Below are 15561 nucleotides of genomic sequence, written 5' to 3'. Positions count from 1 at the left end.
TGATGAAAACTGAAGCAAGGCTGAAGTATGGATTGTTCCTGGGAGCTCACTTTCTTATCTTGTTGGCAATAAAGGTATCCTTTGAAGCTAGGAGAAAAGACGACTGGCCTAGCAGAAAGAAACAATCAAAATCAGATATGAACAAGAAATTTGAAATTGACAAAGAAAGTCTGTTCAGAGATTATTTTGAAGCAAAAGAATGGACATGTCTTACACAAACAATTGATGCAATCAACAACACACTTCACAAACTGTCTCCTGCAATTCACAGAGTGTTCAAAGTGAAAAATTGGATTGGTTCAAAGCTTGTTGTGTTTAAACGGCCTTTTCTTCTGGTGCTGAGTTGCATGTGCTCAACAGTGTTGATGGTGGATTTGCACTGGCAGAGTTCCAGACTTCATTATCCAAAGTACAACCTTATATCCCATCTTCTGTTTTACATTTTAATCCTGACAGAAAATATTATCCTGACTACATTGCCATTTGCTGTTCCATCAATGTTTCCTGGAAAAGATGAGTTCAACCACAGCTCCTTCACTCAAGCCATCATTGTTGTCAATATTTCTTACATCATTGCAGTTCTTCTAGAGGTAACTTCATATTTGTTTCTTCAATTTATAATGAAATTTCATATTGTATTTTATTAAAGAAGAAAAGTCTAAACTTTATGAATTTCATCCTTTGCTCATAATTTATATTTTTAGATTGGTTATTATAAATGGCTCCATTTGTGGAGTTCCATCAATGGACCTCAGCTTGAAAATGATGCTTATTCAATCATCACCCGCCTTGTGTGTTGCAAAGAACTTCAGAGAATCAGTTTTGGGAAGTCTGGAATTCATTTTGAAGATTATACAGGTAAGGATTTACACAATATATATTAAAACTATTATTTCATTGATTTGTATATGCAACAAGGAAACTTAGTTATGATTTTCTAGGAATTGAATTTGAAAATTCTGAAGAAGATGAAAGTGGTCTAAAGGGTCTTGATATAGAGAAACTCTATGAAAAGATTGATGCAAGGACATATGAAAATGAAAATGGTTGCCTGGAAAATCTTCTCCACAAAGTTTGTTGCAACAAGTTCAAGAATGATTCAAATCTTCAAGATGAGGAGGAAATTGAGATGAACACGGTGAAAAAAGAGCTTAATCATATACATGAGGAAATCAATATGCAGCATCAGAATGATCAGGTCCGCAAATTTATTTCAAACTTCCATGTATTAGTACCACGTACTGTCATAATACTTTCCATCATCTAACAAAGAAAAACAAGTTAACTAATTATTTCTTTTTTATTCCACCAAAAAATATCAATTTTTAATGGCAAAAGATACTACTGAATGAATTGATTATTTGCAAATTTTAGGTTATTTATTTACCATTATTTATGAAAAGGATTAATTATGCCAGTTGCTCCGCCCATTTTTCTGACATCTCAATCATTTAATAAGGGGTTAATTAAGTTTTTTAGATTAAAAAATCATTATGTTCTAATTTTATTTTCTTTATAACTTTTTGTTATTAAAGTTAGGATTATGAAACAATAACAATTTTCCTGCTATATTCATAAAGATTTATTTGGTTTTTTAATCTAAAACAAATTTGCCTAATAAGTAAGTTTTTCAAAATATCATTAAACTAAAAAGACTCAAAAATATGTGTAAAAAAATGCTTTTTACTCAAAGCCTCAATTTTTTTTTTAATTTGTGTATAAAGTTTCTGCTAGTAACAAAAATAAAAGGACTTCTACCTTAATTTTGCTAAAAAAGTCGTTTCATGTCAAAAGTTACTTTTTCCTCAGTCACTTTTTCAAAACTTTAGCTCTAAAAATCTCCGGTGTTAATGGAGGTAAAACAAATATTTTTATATCTACTTATGTGGAAATCTATAGAGAACAGGGACATATACATTTCTTAATAATTCATTGAGAAATAAGGGCTGCAGATGCTAAAAAATACTTTTTCCAGGGTCATACTGTACAAAAGGTCATCTTTTCTCATCAAATATAAAATAATCCTTTTTTTAAATTTTAATGATTGAATCTTCCATGCCAAAAATATTACAGTTTAGAATTAATTCACAATGATTAGTTGAGTTTTTATGTTCAAAATTTGGTTGTTTTTAGAGTCAAATGACGGTATTTTATATTATTTAGGATGTAGATTATGATATTGTTGAGGAAATACACCAGCCTCTTCTGTCTGGTTCAGAGGTTAATATTAAAACAAAAATTGTACATGCAAAATGTAAAAGAATATCATAAATATCTTTTGTTGTAAAGAATATATCAAAAGAAATGTTAGTTTATCTTTACTAGGACACTGGGAATGAAACAAGAATTGATATTGAAACAGATAACTTGATTGGAAATGTAACTCAGGCAAGTTATAATATAATTAATGATTCTTTAATGCTTTTATGTATTCAAATATCAGAAGGAACTCTCAACATTGCCCTTATATTTATATAGGATGTGATCATTCATCAACCTGATGTACATGAAAATTTGGGAGACGATACTCATGAAATAGTTGAAGTAAAGGTAGACATTGTAGTGTTTCATGATTTTAGTAGAATTAAACACAAACCATTGGAATTTATTCATGATCATGGTTAATCTTTAAGATTTAAATATTATTTTCCATTATCAGGCCTTCCAATAATGATGCATCTAATTGTTTAGGACCAAGAGACAGATTTGACAAGCTGCGCTTTTAAGAATAAAACAGTTGTAAGAATTGAACAACAGGTATCAACACTTTTATTACTCTCAAAGTGGCTGAATCATGAGATACAAGAAGCGGTTTCAGAGGTAGTTAAGAGTTTGTTAATCTAAATCTACATTTGTACTTTTAAAAGTTAATATGGTTATTTTTTTAACATAAGCTTTAAATAGTGCCTCTTTAAACTTTTTAGGTAAATTTTTTTGTTTAATTTGATCAAAAATGTTTTACTAGGATGTTCCTGCACCCAGCACTGAGGTTGATTTGGATATTGAGATCCCTGAAGTTTTGGTTGTAAAGGTATAAAGTTAGGTTATTTCTATTATATCAATTTAAAAATTTTATTTACCTAACGTCATTGGTATCAATTAATTCATAATCAATTCAAATTTAAAAAAGCTATTTTTTAGGAAAAGGGAATCTTAACTTATAAGTGTTCTAATAAGGCATTAGTTACAAATATGCATTTTTAAAAAGAATTCTAATTTTCAAAATGATTTCAAGTAATGGGTAGTAAAATCATGAGAAACCATTGATCAAAGTATTTAATCTAAATAAAAAATCTTTTGGCTTTTTTATTTTTTTAGCCTATGATGGTTCTTGATTAACCTTCCTATTTGATATCATTTATTATTTTTCTTTTTAGGAAACTGGTAAAGAAATTTGCAGTATTGATGATTTTAAAACAGATCCCCTGCTTGCAAATGTAAAACAGGTGAGTTAATCATCTTATCCTAATATTCTTAGGAATTAGGCATTATTAAATGGTAAAGAATAAAATAGTTTCAAAAATACAAAATAAGTTTAATTTTCTTAGGACATAAATGTTCATCCACCTGAGATGAATTCTTAAAAAACTTTTGCCCCACTAAAATTTTAGTGAGGCAAAATTATCCCCTCTCAATTTTTAGTTTGCCTCACTGATTTTAGTGGGGCAAAAGTTTTTTAATTATTCACCTCTGATGTTTATGAATATTTGGCAGATGATAAAAAGGCAATATTTATAGTAAAGGTATTGAGTAAGTGATCATTTGTTTAGGATCAAAAAATAGAATTGCCAAGCTTGGGTGTCAAGAAAGAACAAGTTGTAGAAACTGAACAGGTATTGGTTTCTGGGCATTTTTTATTATCAGAAAAATAGTTTAGAATTCTAAAAATTACATAACAATCCTAATATATTTTTGTATAATTTGGACTTATTTTGTAGTATACAATTCCACTCATCAAACCCAAAGAAGATGATGATAAGTTGGTTGATGAGATTCAAGAATCAGTTTTAGAGGTAATTAAAAATTCATAAAGCTATATTTGCATTTGTTTCTTTTTAAAGTTTTTAAATGTGTTGTAAATTTAAACTGTTAAGGAAACCAGGATTTTTCATAACTCTTATTTTTATCTTATTTAATTTAATAGGATGTTACTTCACATTCACGTTCGGTGGAGGATTCAAATATTGAGAGCTCTGAGGTTGCAGTTGTAGAGGTAAGTTATTTCTATCTATAAAATTTAATATATCCTTGTTAGCCCTGTCATTGTTGTCACTTAAGTCAATGCTAGGTAAAAAATAAGAAACCATGATTTTCAAAGTCTTTTTGCTTTTTCATTGTTTATAGCCTGTGGCAGGTATTTATCAAACTTCCTATTTTATATCATTCAGTTTTTTTCTTTTCAGGAAACTGAGAAAGTAGTTTGTAGTGGTAATGATTTTGAAAAAGAACCCCTCCTTGCAAATGTAAAACAGGTGGGTTAATCATCTTATCTTAATATTCTTAGGAATTAGGCATTATTAAATGATAAAGAATGAATTAGTTTCAAAAATGCAAAATAATTTTAATTTTCTTAGGATATAAATATAAATCAGAAAAATATTTATATGAAACAATTTTGAATTCTAAATATTATATAACAATCCTGATATATTTTTGAGTAATTTGGACTTATTTTTTAGTATACAATTTCACTCATCAAAGAAGATGATGATAAAATTGTTGATGAGATTCAAGAATCAGTTTCAGAGGTAATTCAAAATTTATAAAGCTAAATTTGCATTTGTTCCTCTTTAAAGTTTGATTTTTTTTGAAAACATGAGCTTTAAAAATTATAAATTTATATAACTCTTATTTTGATCTAATTTACTTTACTAGAATGTCCCCCCAATAGGAACTAAGGAGGATTCAAATATTGAGATCCCTGAAGTTTGGGTTGGAAAGGTAAGGTATTTCTATTTATAAAATTCTATATATCCATGTTAGCCCTGTCATCGTTATCACTAAAATCAATGCTAAGAAAAAAAATAAGTAACAAAGGAACAAGTATATTTTATTTTAATGATCATATCTATTTTAACCCTTACAGCTCGGGCCCCAATTCCCACCTTAATAGATCGGGGGGGTGGGGGGGGGGAGCTCCAAGAGCCCCCCCCTCTATCTCGGCTCCTGTTACAGATAAAGACGTAAAAATTTTTTCTGATGGTTCATGTGTATTTTTAGAGAAAATTACTTTTTCTAGTCATAGCAGCCAGGACGCTCCTTAGCCGTTTTTTAGTGGCCAGCTGCTAAACTTTAAAACAGCTGTAAAGCAGCCAATTTTGCAGCTAGGTTGACCAAATTTTAGGACGAACTATTATTTTTCATAACAAAAAAAATATTTTTTCTGATCATTGCCGAAAAACGGCAAATAACGGAAACCGCCATTTTCGGCGGTTACGGCAATAAAACGGCGGTTGGCGGCGCCAATTATTATTTTTTATTAGTTTGATGTTGCTCATGATTTACCAAAAAAATTATAGGTCTCTAGCTGTAATAGAAGCCACGATATTCATGATATATGTCTGTAGTAAAAGCCGGACAAAAATCGGTCATAAAGTCGGTCAGGGAGCCGTCAAACGGTCATAACACAACTTTTCTCAGAAGGTCATTGATATCTAAGTATTCACCAAAAAAATTTTAGGTTTCTCCTTATACACAAAAGTCATAATGTAGAAATTAAGATTTATTTGGATTTTTTTTCTAATTTTGGTGCTACCCAACCTACTTTGACCGGACACCACAACCGACACAGACCAGATATCCTAATAAAATCAACTCTTCCCGACGTATAATTACTAAACTTAAAAAGTCATAAAGTCACAGCACTCCATCTTACCTACAAAAAAAATGAGATTGAAAAATTTAGAGGGGGGGGGGGGCTCCAAGAGCCCCCCCCCCCCACGATCTGTAAGGGTTAAATGATAAATGATTTTTAAAGTCTTTTGGCTTTTGTATTGTTTATAGCCTGTGATGGTTCTTGATTATCTTTCCTATTTTTTGATAACTATTTTTTATATTTTAGGAAACTGGGAGAGAAACTTGGAGTGGTAGTGATTTTGAAACAGATCTCCTGCTTGCAAATGTAAAACAGGTGGGCTAACCAACATACTAAATATTCTTACATTTTGACTGGTTTATTTAGAAGGATAATATTCCAAAAATACATGACAGATTTTGAAACAGATCTCCTTCTTGCATATGTAAAACAGGTGGGCTAATGAAGATAATAAATATTCTTAAATTGTTGACTGGTTTATTTAGAAGGATAATATTCCAAAAATACATCACAGATTTAATTTTCTTCAGATCTGATTGTTCTGCATAATTGATTTTTTTTTTAAATGGAATCATGGAAAGAAAATAAAGTAGTGGGTTTTGTTGTACTTATAACTTTTTTATGGTTCTTGGTATTATCCTCAAAATTTTATTTTTCAATTTTAAAACAAACTTGTCCCTCCCCCCCCCCCCCCCACAAACAAAACTATGAAACCTGGCCTTCCTAGTCTGCAGGCGCTTTGCCACCAAACCTATAACCAAACTAACCTAATTGCAAAAAAAACGCCATGGCCCGATTTCATAGTTTTGTTGGGGAGGAAGGGGGGAGAGACTCAAATTTTCAAAATTGTAAAAAAATTACGTCTGATTATTTTTTAAAACATGAGCTTTGAAATGATAAACTCATTGCAGTGAAAAAGTCTTTTTCTTTATAATTATTTGAAATATATTTTGGTGAACATGACACACATTTTAAAGGTAAAAAGGAGAAAATTTTGTAACTCACAACTTGATAAAAAAATTTGTTACCAGGATGTTCTTCCTGCACCTAGTACTAAGGAGGATTCAGATATTGAGATCCCTGAAGTTGTGGTTGTAAAGGTAAAAGATAAACTTATTTCTGGTATTCCTTTGAAACCAATTAATATCCAGTGGATTAGAACCATTTCTCATCCATACAAAAAAATTATGTCTTGCATTGTATTTTATCCAGTTTTCTATGAACATAAAAATTGTACAATCATAAGATAAAAATCAGTTTTTTTAGCCCCAAGATAAATAAAATGAATTTATTTTCTGTTCATAAATCCTATAAATGTATATTCTTATTCAAACGTGATAGGATGTCTATGAGTCTGTCTGTCTATTTATACTAAAGGATCTTGTTTACTGCTGAACTCTTTAACAATGTAGCTTCTTTTGGAAAGAAATCACCCCTAGAAAAAAAATCAACCCCACCCCACATTATTATATTTTAAATTTCTATAAAAAAACAATTAGATATTGGTTGGGGACAGTCTATTCCCTTTCCAACCCCTACCACCTCAAGTGCCCCTAGAGGCATAAAAAAACCTTCTCCAATAAACTATAATTTCTTAAAATTTCAGGCTTTTATTCAACAACCAGAGAATCCAAATGTAAGTGAAGAAACAACTCTTTAAAATGGAAACACTCAATTTTTTCAATGACTTTTTGGTATTTTATGTTGATTAATTTGATTGACTAATATTAGTTATATCATGTATTAGCAGAGTTTTTATGTAATAGCTTGAAAATATGATTTAGTCTTGAGATTTTAAATTTAATTTCATTTTTAAAAGTTGGATTACCCTTTTTGAATAGATTATTGGGAATTTTTAGCATTTTGTAATATATATTCAATATTTATTGCTTTGAATGCTTTAAAAAGATTAATTTCCTTTTAAAATGGATACATTTTACAGTAACATATTTTTATTTTAACCTTTTATTGTATAATGGAGATTTTTAGTAGCAAAGCTAATCTATAATTTGAAAAGTCTGTCTGAACTGTTTAGGGGAGATTTTTCTTGGCTTATATTCAATTAAACAGCTAAAGTTTAAAGTCATTATTCCCTTCATTATGGAGCATATTATGGAGTATAAAACATCCATGGCAGTTGGACTGCTTTAAAACAGCTTTTTAGACGCATTATTTGTATTTGTAAAAGTGAAACTAATTTTCAGAAATTTTTGCATCTGTAGATGAAACAAGAAGTATTTTTTTTAAATTTTAAATTGAAATATTATGGGTATTTTTTATGCTTTGTTACTTATGGATGGTAATTTTGTAGAGGAACAAAGTGACTCAAAAATCAGCCATTTGACGTCATAAAAATGAGGAAGAGGACAGGAGAAGTGGGGAAAAAAACCTTTAAAAGAGATGGATATAATCACTCATTCTTATGACGTCACATGGCTGGTATTTGAGTAACTTTGTCCCTCTAGGTAATTTCTAATTTTTCTACATTTTTTTGTTAACATGATTTTTACTTAAATTATATTCATTTCATTGTAGAGGACATATCTTTAGAATTCAAAAATCAATATTTTACTTTTTTTCTGTTTTGATTCCAATTTTTTAACAGATCGGGCCCCAATTCCCACCTTAATAGATTGGGGGGGGGGGGGGTCATATTGACCCCTCCTCTATCTCGGCTCCTGTTACAGATAAAGACGTAAAATTTTTTTCTGGTGGTTCATGTGTATTTTTAGAGAAAATTACTTTTTCTAGTCATAGCAGCCAGTCCGCTCCTTAGCCGCTTTTTAGCGGCCAGCCGCTAAATATTAAAACAGCTGTAGAGCGGCCAATTTTGCAGCTAGGATGACCAAATTTTAGGACAAACTTTTATTTTTCATAACAAAAAAAATTACTTTTTCTGATCATCACTGAAAAACGGCAAATAACGAAAACCGCCATTTTCGGCGGTTGGCGGCGCCAATTAATAATTTATCTGTTTATTGTTGCTCAAGGATTTACCAAAAAAAATTATAGGTCTCTAGCTGTAATAGAAGCCACGATATTTATGATATATGTCTGTAGTAAAAGCCAGACAAAAATCGGTCATAAAGTCGGTCAGGGAGTGGTCAAACGGTCATAACACCACTTTTCTCAGAAGGTTATTGATATCTAAGTATTCACCAAAAAAATTTTAGGTTTCTACCTTATACACAAAAGTCATAATGTAGAAATTAAGATTTATTTAGAATTTTTTTCTAAATTTGGTGCCACCTAACCGACTTTGACTGGACGCCACGACCGACACAGACCAGATATCCTTATAAGATCAACTCTTGCCGACGTATAATTACTAAACTTAAAAAGTCATGAAGTCACAACTCTCTATCTTACCTACAAAAAAATGACATTGAAAAAACTAGAGGGGGGGGGGGGTCAATATGACCCCCCCCCCCCGATCTGTAAGGGTTAAAACAATTAATTTTTGTTTAAATACCTTATATTACCTATATTATATTATTGACAATTGATTTATATTTTTTATATTTTTATATTAATACTAACATTATCTTGATTTTGTGTGGATTGATAATAAAAAAAACTAACAATAATCCTCTATTTATTAATATCTACAAAATCTACTCTATAATTAGTTCTGTCTGAATATTTGTGAAGTAGCAGCTACGCCCCTAGAGGTCTCTATATATAGCTTGGGAGAGGGGAGTGGAGTCGACCCACGACCACTTTCAATGTTAGTTTTTTTGGAGGGGGCCATCTTTTATTGAGGGCAATTTTTCTTGGGAGGGTTGTGGTACTCTCGCTCAAAATAGCGATAAACCTTTCCAATTCCAGGAGGGAATGGGATGGATGGATTAAATGTCAACCCCCTTATCTCCTATCTTGGAGATATTCAAAATTCACGTCAACTGTATAAATCATATTATCTCATAGTAATTGTAATTGTTATTAGTTTTAGATTCAGGAGCTTCGCTACTTATAGATGATGTCATCCTTGTTTTGTGTATTTTCAAATCTTTTCTATGATTGTAGTCGGTCTGTCTGCCGTACGTTCTTATGTTCTTATTGATTTTTTATTTTTTTTACAACAACTTTTTGTATGACATAATTATACTATTCATCTGATTTTTCTGATAATGATTCCTATAACAATAAGGTTCAATATCAAAAGCAAGGTATGTCTAAAAAAAAAGTATTTTCTTTTACTTTATCCTTATTTATACAATTCTCAACAAATTTACATATAATTTTGTTTAGACTAACAAATTAATTTTCCGCTTATTAATAATCTAGAAGAATTATTGCAGGTGTGTTCTTACTTTAATGTTGTTGTCATCCATGACCACTAAATAAGTAAATAAGTAGGCGTGTTATAATCGTACTAAAATTTTTAAAACCCTGGCTACAGAAACCTGTATCAATAATGTGTAACCTTGAAAGAGTAGCAACTCTATAATAATTACTGTTTAGTCAGTTTATTTATTTTAAATACTCAATTATGAGGTTTTTTCACACAAAAATTTTACACAATAGGACTTTGATTAATTAGGGGTTTCCCTCAAGCTTTCTAGTCGAGCACTGACCCCTACTCATTTATACAAATAAATTAAAAATAGTGAGGGGATATTTTCAGGGATCTAAAAGAACATGACAGTGTACTCCCCCAACGATGACACACAAAATTACCCCTTCTGTAGATTAAACTTAGTGGTTGAAACGTTTGAACACTTTACTCAATGAATCGGCCAATCAAAAGTAAAGTCTCCAAAGTTGTTAAGCCAACAAAAAAGAGAACATTATTATAAAACTTTGGGGACTAGTTTAATAAACAGCACATTGTCCAATGAAAGATCATATTGGGTAGAGGGTAGCCCAGCGGGGATAGCCCCCCCATCATCTCTGTGTGGGGGGGGGGGATCTTACGTTGCTTGGCCTTGTGGTTATGAAACCCTACGGGGCTTACCAGTACCCAATATAGCATATCCTACTAAAGTAATTAACAAAAAAAGCGCAACACTATACCTCTCTTATATTCAATTTATTCTAAAATGAAGGGGGTTTCTTTGCTCGACAAGACACTTTAAGGAAATACACCAATAATTATAATATTTTACCTGTATGAAAAGTATAGAAAACAAAGATACCCAAGAGTGAAAGATCTAATTAAGTATTCCATGAAGTAGAAACAACCAAATTTTTTTTCCAAAAATATCTAATTATAACTTTAAAATAAAAATTTGTCATATATTATTAGACTAGCCTACAGCTCACGTTGTTCGCTGGTCTGTAATGCTCTTAAGAATATTAAATATCCTTACTGGAAAGGTAGAAGTCTGTTGCAATTATTAAGGTATAAAATCCGATCAGTTATGAATTTGTAGAGGGCCCGATCTTTCAGGGTTAAGACAGAAGACTTATTTTATGTTTACTGACCAATGCACGTCTACTCTAAGAATAATATTGTCTGTCGGTCTATTGGTAATGCTCTTAAATAATTTCCCAGCTTTTATCGAAGATATTTTTTTGTGTACTTACTATGTCTGTCTGTTGTGCACCCTTTTTGCTTTCATTTGCTTTGCCTTTTATCTTTTTTAAATTCAAGAGCTTCTATGGTTATGGATGTTGTCATCCTTATCTACCTGTTAAATTTTAGTAGCAAAGTCAATTAATATTAAGTTAAATAATTTTATTATTCAGTGACCATGAACTAGTTGTCAGTAAGATTAAATTAAAGCTGAAGCGTACTGGCCATGATAAAAAGAGTGAGATTGGCAGACAATATGATTCTTCAAGATTAAAGGACCCAGTGATAAAGAATGAATTTGTCTTAAAACTCAGAAATAGATTTCAAGTCTTAGAGGACCTAAATGACGAGACTGAGATCACATGGACTTCAATTAAAGAAAACTTTCAATCTACTGCTAAGGAAATCCTAGGACACAAGAAACCAGAGAAAAAGGACTGGATCTCTGAAGAAACATGGAACAAAATAGAAGAGAGAAAGAATCTTAAAAACAAAATTCATAATGCTCAACATTTGGCTGACATGGGCAATTTAAGAGCTGAATATACTGCTAAAGACAAAGAAGTCAAAAAGCGCACAAGGAAAGACAAGAGAGATTACATTGACAATCTGGCTGAAAAGGCCCAGAGAGCAGCTGACTTCGGTAACATGAAAACAGTATACAACATAACCAAGCAATTAAGTGGCAAATATAACAAAAAGAGTGGTGAAACTATCAAGGCTAAAGATGGTAAATTACTCACTACAGAAAAAGAAGTTGCTGAAAGGTGGAAATCACATTTTGAAGAAGTGTTGAACAGACCTGAACCTGAAATTACTGCTGAACCAGAACCAGGACATGAAATAGACATAGACACAAGACCACCAACTATTCAAGAAGTTAAAGCTGCTATACATAGTCTAAAGAACGACAAAGCACCTGGACCTGACTTGATAACTGCTGAAATGCTTAAGGCAGACATAGATCTTTCTGCTAGGACTCTGACTGATCTCTTTGATAAAATTTGGAGACAAGAAAAGATACCAACTGACTGGTCTAAAGGTATAATCATAAAACTACCAAAGAAGGGAGATTTGAACAATTGTGATAATTGGAGAGGAATTATGCTGCTTTCTATCCCAAGCAAGGTCCTATGTAAAGTTATTTTAAACAGAATTGATGAGAAAATTGACAATAAACTAAGAGAAGAACAAGCTGGGTTCCGTGCTGGAAGAGGCTGTGTTGACCAAATTTTCACCCTTAGGACAGTTATTGAACAATGTGTTGAATTTAACAAGCCACTCCATGTAAATTTTGTTGATTTCTCTAAGGCCTTTGACTCCATACAAAGACAAACACTCTGGAAAATACTAAGAAGTTATGGTATACCTGAAAAGATGATAATTATGATAACTAAATTTTATGACAACTTCCAAGCCTGTGTTTCAGTTGGAAACAATAAGACATCTGATTTCTTTAAAATAAGCACTGGAGTTAGACAGGGATGCATTTTATCACCTATTCTATTTATATTGGTCATTGACTGGGTGATGAAGAAAACCACAGAGGACAAAAAACGTGGTCTCCAGCTGGGCATACTAGGACACCTAGAAGATCTGGACTTTGCTGATGATCTGGCACTGATTTCAGAAACAATTAAACATCTACAAGCTAAGACAGATAGACTAGTCAAATACGCAGGACAAGTCGGGCTCTTTGTTAATGTCAAGAAGACTGAAATTATGAATATACCTACAAACCCTGATCAAACTATAACAATAAATGGTGAACAATTGAAACAAAGCAACAAATTCACCTATTTGGGGAGTGTTATCAGCAGTGAAAATGGCTCAAAAGCTGATATTAAAACCAGGATTGATAAGGCTAGGATTGCTTTCAACAGTCTACACAACGTTTGGAATTCAAAGAAACTTGCTCTGAAAACAAAAATCAGACTTTACAACAGTAATGTAAAATCAGTTCTTCTTTATGGAGCTGAATGCTGGAGAACTGTGAAAACTGAAACAAATCAACTTAATGCATTTCACAATAGCTGCCTAAGAAGAATTTGCAAAATATTCTGGCCAAACAAAATATCAAACATTGAGCTGTATGCTAAGACCAAGTGCAATAGTATTGAAGCAGAAGTGAAATTTAAAAGACTAAGATGGCTAGGACATGTGCTCAGAATGGAACAAAATAGGTTTCCAAAAAAGTGCTTAAAATGGAACCCCACCACTGGTAAACGTAAACGGGGACAACCAAAAATGACCTGGAGGCGGAGCACTGAAAAGGACCTCTTTAATTTGAAATTAACATGGGGAGAAGCTGAAGCACTTGCCAAAAAAAGGAATTCATGGAGGAGCAGGGTGGCCGTATTCTCTGGACTCCACAGTCCAAAAGAGAGACGCGACTGAACTGAACTGAATTTTATTCCTCACTTAGTCTGTTATTCTGTCTATAGTGCTTCGAAATAAATAAGATTACTGTAAGGGAAATTTTTATTTTCCCTTCTGCTATTTAATATAGAAGGTTGAATTTTTTTAGACCAATGTACTTCTGTTCGCCTATCCTTCGATTAATCAGTACTGCACATAAACATAATTTTATTTTCTGATATCAAAGACTAATTTGTGTAAAGATTTGTATGACCACTGCACTGATCATCGTTTGTCTGTCTGTCGCTTATACCGCGTTTTCTTCTTTTAACTTTTAACTTTTGTGTTTTTACTTTTACTATTAGGAACTTTGCTACTTATGAATATTATCATCATTGTTGATGATTTTTAAACTTAGGGATCTTAGGAGATAATGTTCTATATTTATTTTACATCCCAAATGATGATAAACAAAGGTAAGCCTTCTGTTGATTTAAGTTTGGACACTTCTAGTATGTATAGAACTGATGAAACACTGATTAAGTTTTTTTAGTCAACGTGGTTACTAAACTTTGGTTAACAGTGTAATTTACAGTCAAATGTTCCCTCCTTCCCTGAGGAAAAGAAATTTTGGTATTGAAACTATCCTTCTTCCTCTAAATTCATATGGTCCATTAGTCTTTTGGAGACATCATATTTTAATAGCTAAAATATTTGTTTTCTCAGCTGCTATCAAAATTAAATGGCTTAAATTTTTAATCAAGATTATAATGGAACATTTGCAAATTCCGCTGTTATTTAGTAGCGAAGCTTATTTATAATTCAAAATGTCCGTCCGTTCGTCTGATGGCTAGGATTAGGGGGAAATGTGATTTTCTCTCTTCAATTTTTCAATTCAATGCCTGAAAAATTGTGTAAATATTCCCTACATAGCTTGTCAGTGTGGACCTCATTTATTGGTCAGTTCGTTCATCCAGTAAGAGGGAAGGAAATGGGGTAGAAGGGTTGTGTAATGTTAATGATCTATTTCTACAGTTGTTCTGTCCATCCGTACGTCCCTAAAAGAAAGTTCTGATTGTTAATTTAGGCATATTAGAATTGTTCTATTGAATTAAAACTTGACAATAAAATTCATGAAACTGTCCTGCAATAATAAAGGTACTAAGAAAGAGAGGTATTCAGGCTCCACCAATAAAAATATCCCGGGAGAACTCGGCAGACCTGCTATTGGGTAGAAACTGTACACATTTTGGTATGAAAGGCCTTATTTTTTTAATTTCTTCCCAATAAAAAAGTCGGCTATAAACGGTCGAATTTCTTAATTAAAACCCATAGATCAATTCGTTTTAATAGTTTTCAAATTTAGTGAGAGATTGATGCTAGTGACACTACTCCTTAATTTTTAATAGATTTAAAAAAAAAATAGGGAAACAACTAAATAATAAAAAACGAGTCTACTCCATTTCCATTAATTTTGAAATTAATTGTCACAATTCCAAGTTTTTAGAGGATTCGCTAAAGAGGTGGATGAAAGTAACCCTAATATGAAAGATTGAAAAAATATGGCATATGATACTTGATTGTTTTTTTCTTTTGTAGGTTTATATATTGTATGAACTGATATCTTCTAATATGAAAAAAAACTACAAGCCGATATAAACACTTCCTGAAAATTGAGCATTAATTATTATTTTATATGTTGACGAGATCTTAAAAGACATACCATGCTCAACCCTATTTAATTTTCTTTAAATATCTTCTTTTAATTAAAGAATCTGGTTAGCGTACACTTATTCAAATATTACATATCAGTTCTTAATTAACAAATATTCGATTCCTTTTTTTTTAAAGATAATGTTGGAATCTAAAA

General features: G+C 31.6%; 1 protein-coding gene across 1 annotated transcript; it reads left to right on the top strand.

Annotated features, from left to right (window-relative positions):
* Positions 1-235: 235 nt before the first annotated feature.
* Positions 236-3032, top strand: LOC145307682 (uncharacterized). Its single transcript, XM_080150169.1, has 7 exons — positions 236-590; positions 705-858; positions 942-1198; positions 2164-2220; positions 2326-2550; positions 2692-2757; positions 2966-3032. The coding sequence occupies exons 1-5, from the start codon at positions 348-350 to the stop codon at positions 2476-2478; spliced, it is 864 nt and encodes a 287-aa protein (XP_080006295.1). The 5' UTR covers positions 236-347; the 3' UTR covers positions 2479-2550; positions 2692-2757; positions 2966-3032.
* The last annotated feature ends 12529 nt before the right edge of the window (positions 3033-15561 follow it).

The sequence above is a fragment of the Acartia tonsa genome, chromosome 15, assembly GCF_053477335.1.
Source record: "Acartia tonsa isolate MP-2025a chromosome 15, ASM5347733v1, whole genome shotgun sequence".
NCBI classification, from domain to species: domain Eukaryota; kingdom Metazoa; phylum Arthropoda; class Copepoda; order Calanoida; family Acartiidae; genus Acartia; species Acartia tonsa.
Note: the sequence above shows the minus strand (reverse complement) of the source record. Positions and strands in the feature narration are given on the sequence as shown.

Excerpts from the sequence above, each read along its gene's own strand:
- LOC145307682 (XM_080150169.1), top strand. The coding sequence starts at position 348 with ATGTGCTCAACAGTGTTGATGGTGGATTTGCACTGGCAGAGTTCCAGA. Across the intron at positions 591-704 it reads TCATTGCAGTTCTTCTAGAG|ATTGGTTATTATAAATGGCT; the intron begins GTAACTTCATAT and ends TTATATTTTTAG. Across the intron at positions 1,199-2,163 it reads TGCAGCATCAGAATGATCAG|GATGTAGATTATGATATTGT; the intron begins GTCCGCAAATTT and ends TATATTATTTAG.